Source organism: Solanum stenotomum, chromosome 2, assembly GCF_019186545.1.
Source record: "Solanum stenotomum isolate F172 chromosome 2, ASM1918654v1, whole genome shotgun sequence".
Lineage (NCBI taxonomy): Eukaryota > Viridiplantae > Streptophyta > Magnoliopsida > Solanales > Solanaceae > Solanum > Solanum stenotomum.
In genome coordinates this window covers 68853685-68875838 of record NC_064283.1, presented here as the reverse complement: position 1 = coordinate 68875838, position 22154 = coordinate 68853685, and the positions used below count along the sequence as shown (strand labels likewise).

Genomic DNA, 22154 nt, shown 5'->3' with positions numbered 1-22154 from the left:
TATTTAAATAGTATCCTATAAAACATTTTTTTTTTTGGTAAATTTTTTTCAAACATCTATATCCCAAAAATAATTCCAACATTTATATTAGTACTACTAAATTCAACCAATGAGACATGCAGCTAAAATTACAATCTACCCCCAATAGTCTTCCAAACCTCAACTTTTCGCCATCCCCGTAAAGTCCTTCTTTGTTCTGTATATCGTCTCGCTGTCTCTCACCGTCGCCGTAATAATCATCGTCACCACCGCCGCCGGCGTAGCTCTATCATCCACCCACTCGATCTCGAAGGTTCGACGGTTAACCCTATCTTCGTCTCCCAAAAATCTACTTGAATTTTCGTTGATTCTTCACAACTTCTGCAATTTCTGTCGGTACTGAAATTAGGGGAATTCCAGTGATTTTTGCAGGAATTTTGAAATTCAAAATGTAATGGAATGTTTTATATAGGGGTTTGGATTAAGCTTTCTTCAGTTCCTCTCTATGGAAGTGGCTTTTTCTTCCTATGTTCAAAATTGATTTTTTTTTAAAAATTAATTAGGGCTTTTTATGCCCTCATTGAATTTGATTAAGAAAGCTATGTTTTTGTTGTGTTTTTAAGTTCATTTAGGGGTAAGGTTTGCCTGCACACTACTCTGCTCAGACCCACTTGGGTGATTATAGGTTCATGTATTAAGTCTGATAATTTTTTCATCTTTCATTTGGTTATTATAATAGTTTTAATTAGCTGAGCTTGTTTTTGCTTGTACCTTTTTTCCGCTCTGGCTCAAGAATTTCCCTGTTTTTCTTTGGATATATTGTTGTTGTAAGGTCGTGATCAGAGGATTGATCATTGACTATTTCTACTCTAGCTGTTGACTTGCCACAATATTCATAGTTTACCTGGTTTTTGGAACGGCTGTACTTTGGAAGCTCACATTGGCTGAGTTGTTTAAATTAGTTGAACAGTTATGTCCAGCTTGAAACTTGAGGTGATATTGGGGCTTGATCAAGCTTCTGCACCAATGTTTGGGCTTTACTGAAGCTCGGCTTTAGAGAGTTCCTTGGGGGCCTCTTTCTTGAGTATACACCTGTCGATTAAGTGATTATACCATCTTACTTCTTGGATTTGGTGAATATAAATGATCATCAATTATGGTTAATGTAATCGTTGTTCAAACATGGCATCAGTTCCTTGGACTGTGTTTTGAACTGCATAAATAATATATTTTATTTTATATCCATGTCATACACAGTGATCTAAATTTAATTTGGTTACATCTCCTGTATATCTCTTTTCCAGCTCCGGAATGAGCAACATGATCACTCACTGTCTTTTATTTGGAGTCAAGTGTAGTATTAGTTGGTATTTTTTTTGTTCTTGTTTAATTTATGCAATGTTGTCACTCTTTTGAATTATGTGTAGAGTCTGTTTGTTTAGTGATGAAGTTAGTTGGCGTCCTGGTCTCTGGGAATGTATTGCTGTTCCTGTCCTTACCCTGTTGTTCAGATACACGAGAATTGGTTTTTGTTATTCTTTTTGCTTATCAGTTGCACCATGTTGTAGCTACTGTTTTTGCGAATTTCCTCCTTCAGATTGCAATTTCTCGTGGAATCTTTTAGATAATGTGATAAACTAGACAGACTCCCTTTAAATCTTTGGTATTATTTCAACTGTAGGTTTTACAACATTCTCGAATTTGATTGAAAAGGTAATGATGTGTGGGATTCTCAATCATTTGAATGGGTACTGATAGTCCACTTATGAAGTATAGCTTATCCAAAAAGATACAAGAAAAAAAATGAATGTTCAGCAAATGTCGGGGCAGATTTCAGGGCAGGTTCCAAATCAAAGTGGCACTTCTTTGCCTGGGCTACCCCAGCAGAATGGAAATCCTTCTCCTACACAGATGCAAAATCCAAGTGTTCATCGTACTATACCCAATATGGAGTCTGAGCTCGTGAGAGTTCGCAGATCTATTTCACGAAAGATGTAAGATATTATATTTCTTGTCTTTCTTCTTTTGATCTTAAAATCAACAAAGGAAGATTTTTTTTTTTTGAACTTGATCAACAAAGGAAGATATCATTTTTCCTTCTAAATAAAAAGGAATATGTCTTATATATCTAGGCGTCCATTAGTATTTTCTTAAGGCAATTTATTTCTTCCTTAATCCTATTAGGGGGGGATGTGTGGAGTTGGATAGTGTAGACTCAGGCTGAGGTGAAGAGCTACTAATGACCAACTTTGTTTGCATTATTTTAACACATTTTTCTTTGATAACTAAGTCTACTTCAATGCTGAAAGAATTGTTGGTGGAGGTCATATGTGAAACTCAGAGGTTGGATACACATATTTTGCTCTTTAAGTTACTCCAGTACGATTATATGAAAAGCCAAGTCTTCTGCGCATTGATTTTTTAGGGAGGCAAAACGGACTGTTTAAATTTCGTTTGTTGGGTCCCTTGCCATTCTCTAGCTCATGTAAAGCACCGACTCTCTTGAAAGCTGCTTCAACAAGCTATTGTTCTGTTTTGATTGGGAAAGCTTATAAAAGTATTTTTAGTTAGGAATTTTAGAAAGGACTTCAACTTCGAAATACTAGAGTACGTAGTTGATAAAAAGACACAACAATAGAATATGATGAAAGAGAGTAGTTTGAGGTGTTTAGCTATTGCAAAATCTTGTGGTGGGGTTTGTAATCTGCTCTTTTATTACCAAACACTGATTGATTTTGGGAGGTTGTAACCCCTTAAGAGCTTAAGAAGTAAATCAATATTGACCTTACTTATTGTGGGGTAAGCCAACTTGGTGCATGAGATCTTCTGGTTTCTGCAGAATACATACCTTTGATCCCTCTATTTCTTTTGCAAACCATCTGAAAATGTATTTCTAGCAAGTAATAAATGTCCGGCATGGTATTTTAAGAACTTGAAACTGTCCTGCACATGAGAATAAACACTTTATAAATGCACAGGGATATGGTGTGTGAACGTATAAAGCTTCTTGGGTGCTTTTGACAACTTGAATTATGTTGTTTAATGAGCTTATTGGTTCATTATTTTCAGGTTCTCCATAATGTACTCTCTGTTCAATTGGTCCAAAAAGATGCTCTTGTTTTTGCATTGTTCATGATTCTTCTTCCAAACTTCCCAATTATTTGTTAAATCTCTTTTTCATGGAATTAATTCTTCCGCATTGCTTCTGAGTTAACTGATGATAGCTGATGCGAACCTTACAACTTTTCTATTGTCCAGCTATGATTATCTCATTCGGCGGCAGCAGCAGCAGCAGCAGCAAATCCAGGAGATGCAACATCAGAGGATTGTGGATCTAGTTAAACGCCTGGAGGAAAGCTTGTTTAAGAGTGCTTCGACAAAGGTTTACTGCTGTTCCATTTTTGTTTATTATTTAGTATGACGTAAAAAATTGTGCTATCATGGGAAGTCATTTATATTCATTTTGTGAATGATGCTTCATCTTTTTCATGCTTTTAGGAGGAGTATATGGATCTATCGACTCTGGAGAACCGATTACTTTCTGTGATTAAACGCCTTCCTCGGAATAATCATAGCCAACAATTCTCCCACATAAATTCATCTGCCTCCATTGGTACAATGATACCAACTCCAGGCATGCCTCGAAGTTTGAATGTGTCCCTTATTGGGACATCATCTGTCGACAGTTCTGTGACTGCCGGAAGTACTATTACATCCTCTGCAGTTAACTCTGGAAACTTCGTGCGGACAACCAATTTCCCCTCTGGCAGTATGCATGGTGTTTCATTTATTTATGCTGATGATATTACTTTTAGGCATTATTTCTTTCCAAATAATAAGATATTTACTTCACTCTGGTGTAACAGAACTCATCCTTGCAGGCCCCTTGGCAAATGGATATCAGCAGTCTACATCCAATTTCTCAATCAATTCTGGTGGGAACAACCTGGTACCATCCATGGGTGGACAAAGAATAACAAGCCAAATGATTCCCACTCCTGGGTTTAGTAATAGTGATAAGTCCAATAATAATACCAGTGCACAGTCTCACATCAATTTGGAATCATCTAATGGTGGTGCTGCCTTTTCTGGGGTTGATTCCACAACCGTGTCGCAGACACTACAACAAAAGCAAAATGTTTCTGGTCAAAACAGCCGTATACTGCATACACTTGGCAGCCATATGGGTGGTGGAATCAGGTCAGGATTGCAGAATAGATCCTATGTACAGTCAACTGCGCCTCTGAATGAGGGGCTTGGAATGATTGGGAATAATTTGCAGCATTTGAATGGTCCTGCAACCTCTGAGGGTTATACATCCGCTACCATGCATGGAGACTCCCCAAAGTCGCTACCTCAACATTTTGATGAACATCAGCGACCAGAAATGCAAGGTGACTCCTCAGCACAACACATACCTTTAAGCTAATTCCTGCAATATGCTACTTCCCATATTTTGATATGTTAGAAGTATTTCATTGTTTTGATAACAGGTGATAAATATGGTATTAGCAAACTGAAACTTAAGTGTCTGAAACTTGTATACTCCTGTGTCTTCTGCAGGCACAGTCATCAGTAGTCAGAGCTTGAGTGCTGTAGCCTTACAGTCCATGTCAAAAACAAACTCCCCTTTGATGAGCAATACGTCAAACTTGACTGCCTCTCTGCAGATGCCAAATGCAAAGGTTCAACCTGTCGTTCAATCGGAGAAGATGAACTTTCAGTCCCAGCATTATCTGGGAGATGCCCATTTATCTTCTCATCAGCCTCAACAATATCAACAGCAGCCTCAACAATTTCAGCATCAACATAAGTTTGCTCAACATTTATCCCAACAGAAGCTACAAAGTCAGCAGCAACAACTTGTATTAAGGAGCAGTACTGTTGGAGCTCAGCAGCCATCTAATCCTGGTACTCAAGTAAAATCGGAGCCTGAAAATCATGATGAAGCCTTGCAAAATCAGTTTCAACAGAAAACCGTTGGAGAGCAATCTAAAGGTAATCAATTGCTTCTCTAATTTAGCCAGCATCCATCTGTTCATTACTTTCTCAGTCTTCAGATCCAATGCAACAATGTTGCGTCCAAACTAGCTTATTGCTGATTCTTGGTTTAAGCCATCTCTCTAACAGCGTTTATGCAGGTGCAGTATTGCAGGGTGAACGGTATCCGAAATCTCAAGATGGGTCTCAGATACCAGGTAGCTTCTTTGAACCGAATGCTCAAGAGGAATTGCGTCAGAGAACTTCCACGCAAGAGGAAGCTCAGCCCAATAATTTATCTACAGGGGGATCTTTGGCCAGTCAATCTGTTGCTAATAGAATAGTTGAAACCAATAATTCGAGCAGTGCCATGCGCAGATCTGGTAATGTTCCTCGTGAACGGCAGTATGTTAATCAGCAGAGGTGGCTGTTGTTTTTGATTCATGCACGTCGATGTTCTGCTCCTGAAGGAAAATGCCCTGAAACCAATTGCATACATGCACAAAAACTATTGAGGCATATGGAAAGATGCAGTAAATTTGATTGCCGGTATCTTCGGTGCCCTGAAACAAAGGTTTTAATTAATCATTATAGGCAGTGCAAGAATGTAAACTGTCCCGTTTGCATTCCAGTCAAGAAATTTATGCAGACACAACATAAAGTTTTTGGTCGTCCTGGCTATATTTCTGATTTGACAAATTCCCTCAATGGTATTTGTAGAACCTATGATGCTGTTGAAACTGCTTCTAAGTTGACTGGCAACCCAAGTCCAGTGGCAGTTAAAACTCCAGAAGATTTGCAGCCTTCTCTTAAACGCATGAAGATAGAGCCATCTTCTCAACCTCATATCTTGGAAATTGAAAATTTTGTGCCTGTTTCGGCCTGTGAGTCTAATGTTTTGCAAGATACTCAGTTTGTTGAACAGAATGATGCTGTGGTAATGAAGGCTGAAGTCACTGAAGTAAAGATGGAAGCTTTTGCAAATGCTGTGCAAGTTGGTCCTGGTAGTACTGATATAGCAAAGAATAATTTGGATGATAAATACACCCAAGGGCCTGCTTGTGATTCTCTTGCATCAAGTACTCCAGGTTGTCTTGTGAAGGAGGAAAATGTTAATACTGAGAAGGACATAGATCAGCCTAAACAGGAAAATACATCAGCGCCCTCTGAAAGTACAAGTGGATCCAAATCTGGGAAGCCTAAAATAAAGGGTGTCTCGATGATGGAGCTTTTTACCCCAGAGCAGGTCCGGGAACACATTAAAGGTCTGAGACAATGGATAGGCCAGGTCAGTCAAATATATTTCGGGCACGCTACATTTTGGAATTGTGCAGTTTGGTTGTTCAAGAAATTGTCATTTAAATGAGTGATTTTACTTTCTTTTCTTTTTCTAGATAAGAACTTGATAACCAGTTAGTTAAAAATCCGGATGTTCGGTAACCTTCCCTATGAAGAAGTGGCCTGAGTTGCTTAAAAGATTAAATAGAGAACATGTTTTCAGAAATTCTTTGTTCTTTTAGCATTTCTACACCTTGACCAAGTATTCTAAAGATATGAGGCATACTGTGAAGTGAGATTTATATTTCTTTGATCTGAAATGATTCTTTCAATGTCAAGAGCATGCGGTTGCTTTCCTAACTGCTGGTCAGATCATTCATAATTTGTTGAAAGCACTCAAGGGTGTCGCCTAGTGGTCAATGAATCTGGAATAGACCATGGAAGACCAGGGTTCAAATCCTAGCAGAAGCCAAAAAATGCTTTCTTTATTTCTCTCTAAGCCTGACGAAGTTACGTGGTACTTGTACTGGTTGGAGATAGCAGGTGCCTGGTAGGTTAGTCGAGGAGCAGGCGCCAGGCAAGCTCCCCCATAACACCATTGTTATAAATATATATATTTTAAAATTAATAGTTTGTTTTCCTCTAGCTGAAGTTGGAAGAAGAACAATGGGTAATTCGGGTAGTTATGTGTCTAATTATCTTTCTAGTCAGTAAGTGCCTAATAAGATCTGTCAGACCTTAGTAGTTGTCAAATGTCAAGTACTATTTCAAAGTTACCTGTTTCAAAAAAAAATGTCAAGTACTATAAGGCTTAACTAAGAGTTGCTGATGATAATGAAGTGCTATGCTATTTACAGGAAATGCACTATTTTAACTTCTTTCATGTAATCCTTCTACCATGTCGTGTAGACTCAATAAAACTGTTTACCGCTCATTTCTTTTTCTATTGATCCTCAGTGCATGTAGTTTGACAAGCGGCTGATTTGTTGCTATATATGGTCTTCATTTTGGTGACATGTTTGGTTTTATTTCTAATCTGTATGAGTAAACTTGTTCCTTTTTGTTCTGTTCTGCTTGACAGAGCAAAGCAAAAGCAGAAAAAAATCAAGCAATGGAGCATTCTATGAGTGAAAACTCTTGTCAGTTATGTGCAGTTGAGAAACTAAATTTTGAACCTCCACCCATATATTGTAGTCCATGTGGTGCTCGTATTAAACGTAATGCGATGTATTATACCATTGGAGCCGGTGATACACGACACTACTTTTGCATTCCATGTTATAATGAGGCCCGTGGAGACACCATCGTTGTTGATGGAACCAGTGTTCCAAAGGCGAGGATGGAGAAAAAGAGGAATGATGAGGAGACTGAAGAATGGGTATCTTTCTAGACTCTTTGCATTTTATTTGACAAATATAGTATCTTATTTTCTTTTTATATAAGAGAGAGTTGAGGCTGAAGAAGACAGCAATCCGTCGACCTGCCTGCTTCAACAAGGGTATTTTTGGAAGAAGAAAAAAAAACAACTTTTTTGTTTCACTTAATTTTAAATATGTACAACTTTTCCAAAATTGCGGGACCTACTTTAGCTACACCCTTTAGTTTTAAATTCATGTCATGTAGTTATAGTTTTATTATTTTGAATGTTATTAATATTTGTTTAAATTTTGTAACTACTTCGAGTAAAAAATTGACGGTCGATGAAGGACATCCCAATGGCTTCCTTCACTTTAGGTTTGCGAGAAAAAAGAATGAGATGACTTACTACCACACACACACACACACACACACATATATAAAATTATTTTAGAGCAAAAATTTCAAATTATTTAATCAACACCACTTAAAATTTACCAATATTAGTAATTTTCTCGGTATTCATTGTACACTAAATATGATGATTTACTACCACACATATATACATATATATAGCTTATTTGAGATGGAAAATTTTAAATCATTTAACTAAAACCACTTAAAAATGTAAGTTTGTGAACAAATATTGGGCCTGTGCACAACACAGTTTTTCCTCAGTAGTTTACTGTAGAAATGGGGGTTTGGAAACTTGTATGGTCGATGCTTTTTGTCAATAACATGTTTCTTTTCTTCTAGTTTTAATTTTTATTGGTCCCGTTACATAAGTGGTTACTGCTTTGCGCAGTGGGTGCAATGTGATAAATGTGAAGCTTGGCAACATCAGATTTGTGCTTTATTTAATGGTAGAAGGAATGATGGCGGGCAAGCTGAATATACCTGTCCCAATTGCTACATAGCAGAAGTTGAAAGAGGTGAGCGCAAACCCTTACCACAAAGTGCTGTTCTTGTAGCAAAAGATCTGCCTCAAACAACTCTCAGCGATCACATTGAGAAACGATTAGCTAATAGTTTGAAGGAGGAACGGGAAAAAAGAGCAAAGCGTGAAGGAAAAGGTTATGATGAGGTAAGTCAATTGGCTTGACTTGTTAATGTTTTGCAGTATAAAATGATTAATGCATTGAGACTTGATTCCTCTGATAAGTAAACAACAACATCAACTACTACTGCACTCAGTTCCAAACAAGTTGGGGTTGATTATGTGAATTCCGACTGACCATGTTTGTCCATTTAAATTAATCTCAGTCCAAAATTGCATTAATTAAATAAATAAAAAAGTTCTAGAAGTTCTCTCTATTTATAATGACATAAATTCTATGTTGGGGCTAAAACAGTTCTAGATAGCATGCCTAAACGTTCAATAAAACCTTATCACTTTCTTTTTTGATTAGGTAAATAATTTTATTAGAAATTGGGGGAAACCCCAGTATACTTTATCACTTTATAACAAATGACTCCTAGAAAGCATAGGATCTAAAGTACACATACTTACATGGTTAAAACACATACCCAGCTAATTGATATCATTTATAGATCTTTTTGTTCCATTATGCTCTATCCTTAACGAAGTTTGCGTGGATTCCAAGGAATTGGAGGCCCTTTGAGGCTACTTTTCCATGTGATTTTAGGTCTTGCTTGTGCTCCTAAACACCTTCACCCACCACAGTTTCCGACTTACTGATTGGTGCATTTGAAGGTTGATGCCTTCACCAAATTATCTCAAGCAATTGTCTCATTTCATCCTTGATAGGTGCTAATAAGTATTTCCTACACTTTCTAACGAATGTGATCACTTTTAGTCTTTTTATAATCTTGTATGGTCATACATCCATCTTAGTATTTGGAATACAGTTTTTGTGGATTTGTTGAATTTAACAATTTAACATTCAATCCATATAACATTACTGTGCTTATAAATGTTTGATAGAACTTACCTTTTACTTTGGTAAGCATCCTTATCACATAACACTCGGTTAAAACCTCTCCATTTCAACCATGGAGGGTAGTCGTATTATATAAAAATTAATAGGCCCAGACATCCACAATCAAGGTCTGATTCTTTCTGTGGATGCTGCTTTTGTCACTTTAACCTGTATTGTTGTTATAGTCCAGTTGATTAGGGCCAGTCTTCTAGAGGGAGAAATTAGAAATTAAAGTTCTAGGGTGCTGATCTGCAGCTACAAGTGTCGGAGATGTTTGTAAGTGAATTTGCATCTCCTCTGTAGCTCATGGAGTTTGAGCTATTATTAGTGAACAAGTCAACTGTTGTCAGCCTTTTATCCATCAATGCTTCTTTCTCATTGGGAAAAAATATCATCTTTAGCTTTTTCTAACTTCTGTTTCTGTATTTAGTATTTGGCAGTGGTGTTAACAAGTTCACTTGTGCCTTCCTAATTTTGCTTCTTCTTATATTTGTTTGCAGGTTCCTGGAGCAGAAGGACTTGTTGTAAGAATTGTGTCATCAGTGGACAAAAAGTTAGAAGTCAAACCACGGTTTCTTGAGATATTTCAGGAAGAGAACTATCCGCTGGAGTTCCCGTATAAATCAAAGGTACCTTCAAGCAGAACTGAATCATGCTCATGAATGTCAATTCGGGTTTAATGATTTGAATGAATGTCACATATCTTTATCTGGCACTATGATACTGAGAATTAGTTGCAGGAGTATCTCGATAACTTTTATTCTGAAAAGGTAAGATGATTTTAAAGAAAATAAGCAACAAAGGATGTGCTGTAGCAGCCGGTACACTATTTACAGAAGAAAAAACAGCAAATCATGCCTGTTTTTATTTAATTTCCTAGTCTTTTAGGGATTGTATCACCTGCATAACTGATTCAACATTATTCACATGTTCCAATCTACACCATGAGCGAAACAAATAAATACACATTTAAACTTCATGTTTACTATAGAATCAGCAGAATCGTTGAAACATCCACTGTTTCTCTGTCCAAATAGTTCACCAAATGATGCTGGGCCCTTGATCCTACGCCTATGCTTGTTCTTCCTTTGACCATTTCTGTTCCAGAATCTCAGCAACTCACTTGTTGAACTAGGCATGACTCAATGCTGACCAGTAATATTCCGAAAAAATCTGTCACAGTTGGGTGGTAAGTTTGCAGTGCAATCCATATAGGAGGCATTTATTGCATTGAGCTAGAGGTTTTTTTTTTGTAGATTGTCATTAGTAAGATAAGCTTCTTTGCTCACAATTCAAGTGAACAAGTTACCTTGAGAGGAGCTTTATAATTCCAGATTTGCTTCCAAGGCCAAGGCTTTTCTAGATTCACTTCTCCTGTGAGATCTCTGTAGCAAGAAGACACTGTAAACATTCCTTTGCTGTTGAGCAACCATCTGATGGCATCTTCCGCGTCACTGAGATTTGATTGGTTGAAAAGTTCAACAGCACTGTTAGCCTCATTGCTCGTTGAGATTCCTTCTGGAGCTGATATTCCTTCCTATTCTCTTATTGTCTGCCAAAGAAGCTGAATTATTTGCTGCCAGTAAAAAATGAACAAATCAGGGAACTGGCTCTTCAGTTGCTCAGTTCCATTTGACTTATCCTTCCAGAAGGAGATCTTCACTTCATTGTCCACCTTGAACCCTATTTTAGACTTAAAGCAGGGTCAATGGGTTCTAATGTCTTCCTAAATTAAAACACCTAAGGCAGCTTTAACTCTCTAGTACGCCATTGCTCCTCTGCTCCATATTTGTTCTTAATCGCACCAACCCAATGGGCATCTACTTCTGAGTACATCTCCTTAACCACTTCCTCCACAGGCTTTTATTCTGAAGTCTGAGATTCTATTTTTTTTTTAAGAGAGGCATGATTCCCTCGTAAGAACATTCGATTTTACCAAAGTAAATGTCCTTGTTCAGTTGTCCTTATATTATGGTCAAGAAGAATTTCCTCATTATCTTGTCAATTCTTTTCTTGAGCTTATCAGGTTTAGAAAATAAAGGCATCACAGATGTCTGAAGTGAATCTAGCACACTGTTGACTAGTACCAGTCTCCCTCCCAATGATAGTTACTGCTTCTTTCAACTTGCTAACCTTCTTTCACATTTATGTAAAAACCCTTCCCATAGACTATCGGCTCTATGCTTGGCCCCTAAAGGTAATCCAAAATAGAAGCTTTTTCTCCCGTTAATAACAAGATGCCTAAGTTGATCAACCTTTGCATCACACACTTACCAATGTATCATCTGCATACAATAATGTGAAACATCCAATAGATTCTGACTGCTATGGTTGACTTTGAAATCTCTTATCCTGCCAATTTACATATGCAACAATCAACATTCTACTATAACCTTCCATCACCAATAGGAATAAGAAAGGAGAAATAGGATCTCCTTGTTGCAATCCTCTTTGAGCTGCAAAAGAATCTACTGATGTCCCATTAACAAGAACAGAATAACTGACTGTGCTGATGTCAAAGAAAATCCACTTGATCTCCATTTTACCCCAAATCCTTGTGCATGTTGATTAGGCGTTCCCTCTACTTCCATCAATCTCTCTGTATTTGGCGTTATCTCTACTTCCATCAGTAAATTAGCTCTGACCAACAAGTCTTCTTCCTGAATATTATCATTTTCCACTGCATTATCCAATTGTGCACCTTGTGGAAGGAGTTTGTTTCCTATTTCCCAGACTTCCATAGTTGCTTTTGTTCCATTCCCTCAGTCTTCCTTGCAGAAGGTTAGATGTTTTAGGGTCCATCTAGAGCTTGGTTTAGCACTGGAAACACCATAACCTCTTTATTCTTTTTGGTAAGTATGGCTTTTCAGTACTACCTAAGTACCGACTGAAATACAAATGTTACTAGTGTCAAAAAAAGTTGTAATTTTTTCGACAAGATATAGTCTGTTGTTCCGTTATACAAAGGAATCCACCAAACATTAATAAACAAATCCCTCAACTTCCAACATCAAATTTTCAAACTTGAAGTAGGTTCTGCTCCTTACTAGTCACGCCATAGAAGTTGTATGGGAGCATGTCCTTGTTTCCTAATAGAATTACAAGAAAACGATTTTCTATATATGGAAAAGGCTCAAGAATACCCCAGAACTATTGAAAATTAGATGACTTATACCCTTTGTTAAGTTTTGGGATCAATTTTACCCATGTTGTCTATTTTTGGGACCACATCTACCCTTATGTCTAGCAACGAAACAATTCAGAGCTCTCAGTGCTTGAGTTATTGTCTAATTCTATTTTTGGTCCTTGTGTTAATGAGCTGATCATATAACCTTTAATTAAATAAAATTTGCAATTTTAGTCCTCAACCTCATTCGATGTTAACACCGTTAACTTCTTATTCTGTCTATATCCCCTTCAATGGAGACTACTTTCGTAGTTGTGAAAGAGATGCAGCATACTACTTAAGAGCCTCAGAGTTTACGCTTCATAAATTCCTTGTAGTTAACTTAGCTATGACAATATAATCAGTCAAGTCAAAGAATAAGGAAGAATCGTAATGTGCGAATAACTTTTGTGCCAAGTTCCACTGGACAGTAGCATAATTAATAACAACATTCTTAAAACAAGACTAGTTTTTACTATTACTAGTAGTTCAACTTATGTGATTTTATTTACAATCTTACTTTAACGTTGATTTTCTTTCTTTTAGTACTAAATAGTTAAGCAGATGGTGCATCATCTGAAATAGATCTGTGTTGCAACTTACAATCTTCGGTTACTGGTTTTTACTGTTGAGAAAGACAGCTACTAATGTGATTAGTTTTGAGATAATTAGGTCTGCTTAACTGTTTTGTTCTCCATGATTTCATGTCTTCGATGCAAGAAAGACGAAACTGCAAATGAGGATAAACTCTAATTAGCCTACCGCTAAATGTGTTCCACTGAAGTGGTTAACAAAAGAATTTAAAAGTTGACGTGTTAGCTTCAAGTTAGGTTAAAGGACTAAAACTACACACTTTATTTAATGAAAGGTTAAATGTGCTATATCAATTGAAATAGTAGATGCCAAAAATCGGAATTAGGCAATAACTCAGGGACTAAAACTACATCTTCCTATTTAATAATAAAAATAGTATCTAATAGTTATTTCTCTTTTAAAACATTTCACTCCATTGGTAAGTACTATATCAATTGAAATATATTACTCAGTAGATGCCAAAACGAAGGACCCGTTTGGCCATAGATTTCCCAAGTAAACTTTGGCAAAAAATTTGGCAAATAGTGTTTGTCCATACAATTTGTCATTATTTGGCAAATAATCCTAATTCCCAAATACTAGAAAAAACTAGTATTTGGGCCAAATCTCATTATTTGGGATACACCAAACTTTTATCTTTTACAAAAACACCCTCTATAGTAGTTGTTTGCGCTGTATTACATAATTTTTTACGTGAACACCAAAGTAGTGATGAAATATTCAATGAATATGAAAGTGATGATATGGTTGTTGATGAAAATGATGAACAATCGGCTCTGTCTACTTCACGATATATGGAATGATGCTTGTTGCACTCTCTCTAAACTACCACATTGCTCCAGTGTCATGGACAGTATTTGTTATTTCTTGCAACGAAGATCCAATTGACTTATAATACAAACTTATGGTTAGTTTTGATAGTTCTTTAAATTTATGGGTATAAATCATATTTTTTCTAAAAAAGCGAAATATATTTCCCAAATACTATGGCCATACACATGGTGAAATTTCAACCAAATTTTCACCCAAATAATATTTGCCAAAAATATTTGGAAATCTATGGCCAAATGCAAGCGAAATGATTTCAGAAAACAAAACTAAATTTTGTGATGACTTTTAACCGCAAAACCCTTTTGTGGCGATCCAATGACCACTAAAAGAGAGGGATGTTTTTGGCTGTTAGACATTAGGGTAGATCTGGTGCCCAAAATAGACGGCAGGGGTTAAATTGACCCCAAAACTTAACAAAGGGTAAAAGTGGTCTATTTTCAATAGTTCATGGGTATGTTTGACCCTTTACCGTTCTATATATAGAGATTAGGGCTGGTGTGCCATTAGAGAAAAGATGTTTCACATGCAAAAGTGATACCTTCATGGTCGTACATATTCATTTGCTTCATCTTCCATGACCCGAAATATTGTCTGAAAATTCCCTCCTGATCTTGAATAGCCTTCAATTTTTTTAATTTCCTCCATTTCCATCATGAAGAAGGTGTTCTTTGGGGGGACGTTTGATATCCTAGAAAGTATGGATCATAATTTGAGCATAGGAGGCCAAGTTTCAAAGCTTGTTTCTGAAATACGACTATTTACTGATTAATGACATGCCAAACGGTAATGTTCAGACATTCTTATGTCTCAATATGTTTAAATCGTGGCATTATCTTCAGATAGGAGTCTTGTCTTTTATGTTCCACTTGCAATTTGGCGATAATTATTTGAGTTCTGGAATATGGACTGAAAAGTTGCTTTCTTCAGGTGTTATTGTTATTTCAGAGAATTGAAGGTGTGGAGGTGTGCCTCTTTGGCATGTATGTTCAAGAATTTGGATCTGAATGCGCACAGCCAAATCATCGCCGGGTTTATCTCTCGTATCTAGATTCTGTTAAATATTTCAGGCCAGAGATCAAAACAGTGTCTGGAGAGGCTCTCCGCACATTTGTGTACCATGAAATTTTGGTAATCTTTGTTCCCATCTTCCAATTGCTGATTCTAGATATTTTCTATTGGTTTGTATATTAATATATATATATATATATATATATATGTATATATGTTTCCACTCAGATTGGATATCTAGAATATTGCAAAAAGCGTGGTTTCACGAGTTGTTATATTTGGGCTTGTCCTCCACTTAAGGGTGAAGATTATATATTATATTGCCATCCCGAAATTCAGAAGACCCCAAAATCTGACAAACTCAGAGAGTGGTGAGCTTAATAATGTTTTTTTTATATAGATTACCTACTGCTGTATGTAGGTGTATTTTCTCATATTTGTTATTAATTACACTAGTGTTTTTCATATTCCAGGTATTTATCAATGTTAAGAAAAGCTAAGGAGCAAAATATAGTTGTCGAGCTCACTAATTTATACAACCATTTCTTCATATCCACGGGCGAATGTAAAGCTAAAGTAACTGCAGCTCGTCTGCCTTATTTTGATGGTGACTATTGGCCTGGTGCTGCAGAGGATATGATTTATCAACTTCAGCAGGAAGAGGATGGGAGAAAGCAGCATAAAAAAGGAACTATAAGGAAGACCATAACAAAAAGAACTCTGAAAGCATCTGGTCAATTTGATCTTTCTGGGAATACATCTAAGGATCTGCTTCTAATGCAAAAAGTAATTTTGATTGCTAAACATCTCTGTCTACTCATTGTCCTTCTAGTTCCTATATATTGGCTAGTTGGTTGATTGATTTGCTGTTAATATGGGAGTTGTGGCTTGCAACTTCCGAGAAATTAAACTATGATTTAGTATTGTGCTCTAGAGTGAACTTTGCACTCCTTATTTCACCCAAAGGTTTGGCCATTAATGCAGTGGCTGAAAACCATGGGAGACCAGGATTCAAACCCTAGCAGTGACAAAAAGCTTGGTGATTTCTTCCTATCTGCATCTATGCCTTGGTGGGTAGAGTTACTCAAACCTGTACTGGTGCGAGGTCGCTGGCACTCGATGGAATAGTTGAGTGTGCGCAAAAGTTGGCATGGACACTATTATTTTAAAAAAAATTGTTGCACTCGTTTGTTATCTTAGTGTGTAGTGTTTTGTTTCTGTTTTGCTTTATTTTCCATTCTTCTTTATTTGATGATCATACTGCCTGTCTCCATTAATCTGCACTTTTAACTCTGTCCATTTTCTTTTTAAACTTGCCACAGCTCGGTGAAACGATTTCTCCAATGAAGGAGGATTTTATTATGGTTCATTTACAGCATGCATGTACCCATTGTTGCGGTCTAATGGTTTCTGGAAATCGTTGGGAGTGCAAGCAATGCGAGAATTTTCAGCTTTGTGACAAGTATGGATCTCATCTCTCTATATGCTTAGAGTTGTAAAAATTTCCTGGTTGTTATAGAATCATGCTTTGTTGCAACATTGTATGTGGATCAGTAAAAATTTCATTTGTAGAAAATGAACTGTTTTTGTTTTTCCTCCACTCATGAAGAATGAATATAAGTCTTAGTTTAATGCCAAGTCCTTTAAAGGGATATATATCAGAGCTAGTACCAGCAACTCCAACTGTTTGTTTATAAATTTATTTATTTTATGAGATCTCAGAGGCAGCCAGAGTGTTCATATGAAGAAAGGTATATGAGGCTAGAAAAGACGCAGTACAACGTTCAAAGCGGGAAAGAGTATATAAACAAAGACAGGAATTAAATTTTTTAAAGCAACTAGCTTTGCCTGTCATTTGGTCATTCCTCTTTAGGCATTCGCAGAGCATATACGTCTTCTCATTTATGAGGCTTGGACTTCTACTCTTTGCAGTACAAGTCCTCATTAAATGAAACACCTCCACTTTCTCATCATTGGTGTGTTTCACCAGGACATATGAGTTAGAATATGTGGTTTTATTTGGTGGTTGTAGTGTCATTTGCCTCTTTTTGAGCATGTTGTCTTTTGCAATCTAGAAGCCAACCGATTGTTCATTGTATTGAACTGATTGCCCATTTCTGGATTCAAACAGAATGCCACAGAAAATATATTTTAGCAGACCCATTGAAGGAATTGAATAGATCCCCTTCTCAACAATCCATCTCTTGGCAGAGAATAAAAAAAAACCCTTGCTGGTGTTGGGGTGAGGGTGGGGGTGCTGTCTAGCTAGCAGAACTTCACGGACCAATTTTTGGTTGTGGTGTTGAGACACTATCCTTCCCCCCTCTCTCAACCACCTTCCTTTTCCCCTTCTGGTGAAAGATAGTGTATAATTAATATATTTACTGATTGAAGTGGAAAATTTTGATGCTGAGAAGGTAGAGAATATAGAATAAAATCTTTTCCTACAGAGCATCTATAAAGACCCAATATACCGATTTGTCCCATAAAAAGTATGTTATGCGAAGAAGCTTAGTATTTTGCTGCACCGTCCCCGTGGTAGATTTAGTTCATATGGTTTCCGAGTCTTTATATTGTGTGTTTTTTGATATAGTTATTAGAGAGATAAATTAACCTGGGGAATTTTTAGGATCCCAAAGAAAGAACAGAAAGGGAGCATTGCATTTTGTTTTTGTTATACTCTTTTTGGTGTATGAAAATATTCGTAAGAGATACCATTTGAGAGAGAGTTTCTTATTCCCTAGTGTTTTTCCTTATAACATTTGGCCTTTATTGGTACTGTTTCAGGTGTTATGAAATTGAGCAAAAACTTGAAGATAGAGAAAGACATCCTATTAATCAAAAGGACAAGCACACTCTTTATCAAGTAACTATTTCTCTTCCCCCCCCCCACCCTTCCCCGCCCAAAGTTGGAACTTGTATTGTGTTTCCATGATTAAGAGATTTCAATGAAATTTTCCAGTGTGAAATCAAGGAGGTACCTCATGACACGAAGGATGAAGATGAAATTCTCGAGAGTGAGTTTTTTGATACAAGACAGGCATTTTTGAGCCTTTGTCAGGGAAATCATTACCAATATGATACCCTCAGGCGTGCTAAACATTCCTCGATGATGGTCCTTTACCATCTTCATAATCCCACAGCACCAGCATTCGTGACAACTTGCAACATTTGTTACCTTGATATAGAAGCTGGTCAAGGCTGGCGATGTGAAGTTTGCGCAGATTATGATGTTTGCAATGCTTGTTACCAGAAAGATGGTGGGATTGATCATCCTCATAAGTTGACTAAGCATCCGTCCTTGGCTGAGCGTGATGCACAGAATAAAGAAGCTAGGCAACTACGAGTTTCACAGGTGCATTCTCGGCCCTTAATGTAATTTGTGGTTTTGTTCCTGCTTCCTACGTTTAGTCTTTGAAGTCCTCTATACAACTTTTCGGTCAGTTCTAGATCCCTTGCACCTACCTCACTGTGTTCTTTGGGAGTTTTTTCATCCTCTTTGAATCACCATATGTTAGTTGTAGTCCACTGCAGCTTCTAAATGCTACACCTTTTCTTTCTCAGAAAAATTCCTATGACCATTCTCCACAAAATATTTTTTCTGGACGAATAAATATTATTTTCATAGTTGACGCACCAAGATGGTATCAAAAGTAAGAACATTGTAGTGATGTTGCTTGATGACTGATGAGCATAACCTGTCAATTTATCCCAATTATGTCATCAAAAGGGATTTAACTTCTTTCATTAAAAGTTGTAATGTAAAAATAAAAGTGATCTTGTATTCTTATGTATATCTTGACATTATGTAATATTATTCTATTTCCACAAAATAGCCCCAAAAGAGACTAATTGTTCAATTCTCCAAGTAGCTCTTTTGATAAGTAAATATAATTTTATTCGATATGATAAGAAATGGATCTTGGGCTTTTATCAATCCAAAAGCTAGCTCCTACATTGTGAAATGCCAATAATCATATAAGGAAATCAATCCCTTCTAAGTTATATTTGACAACTTCTATTCTTTTCCAAAATCTCCTTGGAAGTTTTTTGATTGAACATCTTAAAATTCATATGAAATAGAAAAGTATTAGATGCTGTTCTCTATCCTAATGGAAAAGATAAAGAGAACAATGATTTAATGATACCTTGCAGTTCAACTATCATCTGTGGTATAGATGGTTCTGTTTATATATAAATGAAAATTCTTTTTACTCGATTATGTTTTCTTTCATTTTATTAAAAATATATACTAGATGTGAGATCTGACATGATTTCTCCCCTCAACTCTACAGCTTAAGAAGATGCTTGAGCTTCTGGTGCATGCTTCTCAGTGTCGCTTTCCTCATTGTCCATATGTGAACTGTCGCAAAGTTAAGGGGCTTTTCCGCCATGGTATACAGTGTAAAATACGAGTTTCTGGAGGTTGTGTTCTCTGTAAGAAGATGTGGTATCTCCTTCAATTGCATGCTCGTGCATGCAAGGTATCTGAATGTCATGTTCCGCGATGCAGGTTTGTTGGCTAATGCTTCCTTAGATATCTGTGATCTGTTAGAATATTAATGTATATAGTCTCACGTGGAAAAGGATTATTATGAATAACTATAATATAGATACACATCCTAATAATGTCTCGTGTCTTTACTTCTCACATGGTAGAAGAGCCTTGGTGAGAGAATATCATTGTGCAAAAATACCAGCCTCTTCCTAGAAAGAAAATTAGTCACCACAATTTTCTGGTGACCCAAGTGGTTGTCCGCATTAATGCAACTTACTAACTTGCGAAAAATAATACTACTACTACGATGCTTTGAAAGCTCTGACAGCAAAGCCCAGTTAGCTCCTCCAACACCAGACACCTCTCGCTCTCTGGCCCCGGCAACAACAGTTTCCGGCGGCGCTTCTGATCCACGTACTGAGCACGTGATGAGTTCTCCGCCAACTTTAGCTTCTGATTCTTGGGGTGCGCTTGGTGATTTCGACCTAAACCCATCTTTTCTCAAGCAGTTCTGACAACCAGATTTACAGACCTTCCCCTTTTTTGTGCAGTTTCGGGCAACAACCTTCCCAGTAATATTTTGCGATTATTTGCTTAGTACTCTCTTCAATCCAATCATGTCTCTTAGATTCGATACTTCTAGTTCCAAAAATATGGGAGTTGGAAATTGAAGTGTTATGATTACTTCAGATTTCTTAATGGCATGTTCAAACTATTTAACTTGGGCTTCCTCGGATGAGTTGTAGTGCAAGGGTCGAGGTATTCAAGATTACTTAACCAAGAAGACTAGTGAGGTAGATGAAAAGGCCCGACCACAATAGGAGAAGGTTGACACTCAATTATGTAATCTCTTGTGGTGATCTATGGATTCCAAGTTGAATGCCCTTGGTTATTCCATTCCCAGACATGTTCAGTTTAAGAAAAGGCTTGCACTTTATACATTAATGAAATATCTCATTTTTATGATATCTCAGATGAGAAACGTACAATAAACAAGATATCTCTGAGGTCTTACCTAAATCTATTCTTGAGGAATCTATTGTTATTTCTACATCTCTAGCAACAATGCCACCACTCCTGACTTGTAATGAATCATGTTCTGCACCTATTGCATTGGCAGTTCTTACTTTTGAATATCAACTATCGATGTAAATTTTGCTATCTTTTTACCCTTTATACAGAGATTTGAAAGAACATTTGCGGAGGATGCAGCAGCAGGCTGATTCTCGGCGGAGAGCTGCTGTCATGGAGATGATGAGGCAGCGTACAGCAGAAGTTGCAGGCGGTTCTGGTTGAAGATATTGTACATACTTCAATAGGCATGGTGCTGGTGTTATTGGAGGTAGGACTATGGAAGCGTGGAATCATTGAACACACAAAATCTGCTTCATGCATACAGGGCGTATTCATCCATAAAAATATGCTCTCCCATGGGAAAAGAAATTGATCAGGTCTGGTTTATCATGACTCTAATGATTCCTTCAGTGGCACAGCTTTGGATTACTTCTATAATGATGGTTATAGAACCTAGCTGCTCTTGACAACCATTCCATGGTAGTATAGAATGCCTACGAGCACCACCTGCACGTGGCACATAGGTGATTCTTTGATTTCATTCTACCATAAGTAGCCATCATTTGATGGCAGATGTAATATAGCTTTCCTTATTTAACTTGAGCTTGCAGTGGGAAGGGAGGGAGAACTAGCCTTTTTGTTAAGTAAAAATTGTTTTGCTCCCTTCTACTCCATGAGTTCTCAAACTGGATTTTGGTTCTGTGGATGTTTCTCTTATATTATATTATAATCTATAATATGATAAATATATTTAAAGATGATAAGAGTTACAAGTAGCTAATATATATTGCTTCTGTTTTGCAAGCAGAAAATGTCTACTACATGTGTAACTATTTACTTATGTTTTTCCTTTTAAGAAACAACCATAATTCCTCCTCAGCTTGACCAACAAAATTCTATTTATATTAGTGTACAGCCACTAGACTTGAAATGAGTGTCTTATGAAGTTCTACTCATGTTCCTCTTAAACAAGCAAAAAATGAAATGTTCAAATACTCCACTCTATGTGAATGTGCAATATTGACAGTATTTACTTACTATTATCACTCGCAACCTCATCTACCCCTTTCATCATTATAATTATATCCACTAAAATCGCAATTGCTATCACTGCCTCCACCTCCACTATCTATGCCAATTTCTACCATTACTATGGTCAATTCCTACTACCAGCATTACAACTAGCATCACAACCAACTATCTCAAATATATCGTCAACCACAAGTCACATTCTTCAACCACTATTATTAATATTGTCAACTACCAATATTAATAAACTTTATCGGCACAAACATAACCATCACTATCAACTCTCACAATTAAGCTAGTCACTACAACATAAGCCATCTCCATCATCATGACTATTACCACCATCAATATTAGTCACTAACATCAATCATTACCACTATCACCATTATAAACCATCTCATAATCACTAGCGTAGTTTTAT

The 22154-nt window shown here is 36.9% G+C and overlaps 1 protein-coding gene across 3 annotated transcripts; it reads left to right on the top strand.

Moving 5' to 3' along the window:
* The first annotated feature begins 98 nt into the window (after positions 1-98).
* LOC125854367 (histone acetyltransferase HAC1-like) lies at positions 99-21161 on the top strand. 3 transcript variants are annotated; one of them, XM_049533897.1, is made up of 18 exons: positions 99-292; positions 1661-1973; positions 3238-3361; positions 3478-3748; positions 3861-4373; positions 4543-4977; positions 5121-6247; positions 7319-7615; positions 8399-8677; positions 10034-10162; positions 15052-15252; positions 15361-15503; positions 15606-15918; positions 16455-16594; positions 17920-17998; positions 18095-18487; positions 19428-19645; positions 20812-21161. In XM_049533897.1, exons 2-18 carry the CDS (start codon positions 1783-1785, stop codon positions 20924-20926), a joined length of 4968 nt encoding a protein of 1655 aa, XP_049389854.1. In that variant the 5' UTR covers positions 99-292; positions 1661-1782; the 3' UTR covers positions 20927-21161. The 3 variants fall into 3 exon arrangements, with proteins under 3 accessions (XP_049389854.1, XP_049389853.1, XP_049389852.1); XM_049533896.1 differs by having other exon boundaries at positions 3478-3757; positions 5127-6247; XM_049533895.1 differs by having other exon boundaries at positions 3478-3757.
* The last annotated feature ends 993 nt before the right edge of the window (positions 21162-22154 follow it).

Excerpts from the sequence above, each read along its gene's own strand:
- LOC125854367 (XM_049533895.1), top strand. The coding sequence starts at position 1,783 with ATGAATGTTCAGCAAATGTCGGGGCAGATTTCAGGGCAGGTTCCAAAT. Across the intron at positions 10,163-15,051 it reads AGTTCCCGTATAAATCAAAG|GTGTTATTGTTATTTCAGAG; the intron begins GTACCTTCAAGC and ends TGCTTTCTTCAG. Across the intron at positions 19,646-20,811 it reads TGTCATGTTCCGCGATGCAG|AGATTTGAAAGAACATTTGC; the intron begins GTTTGTTGGCTA and ends CCCTTTATACAG.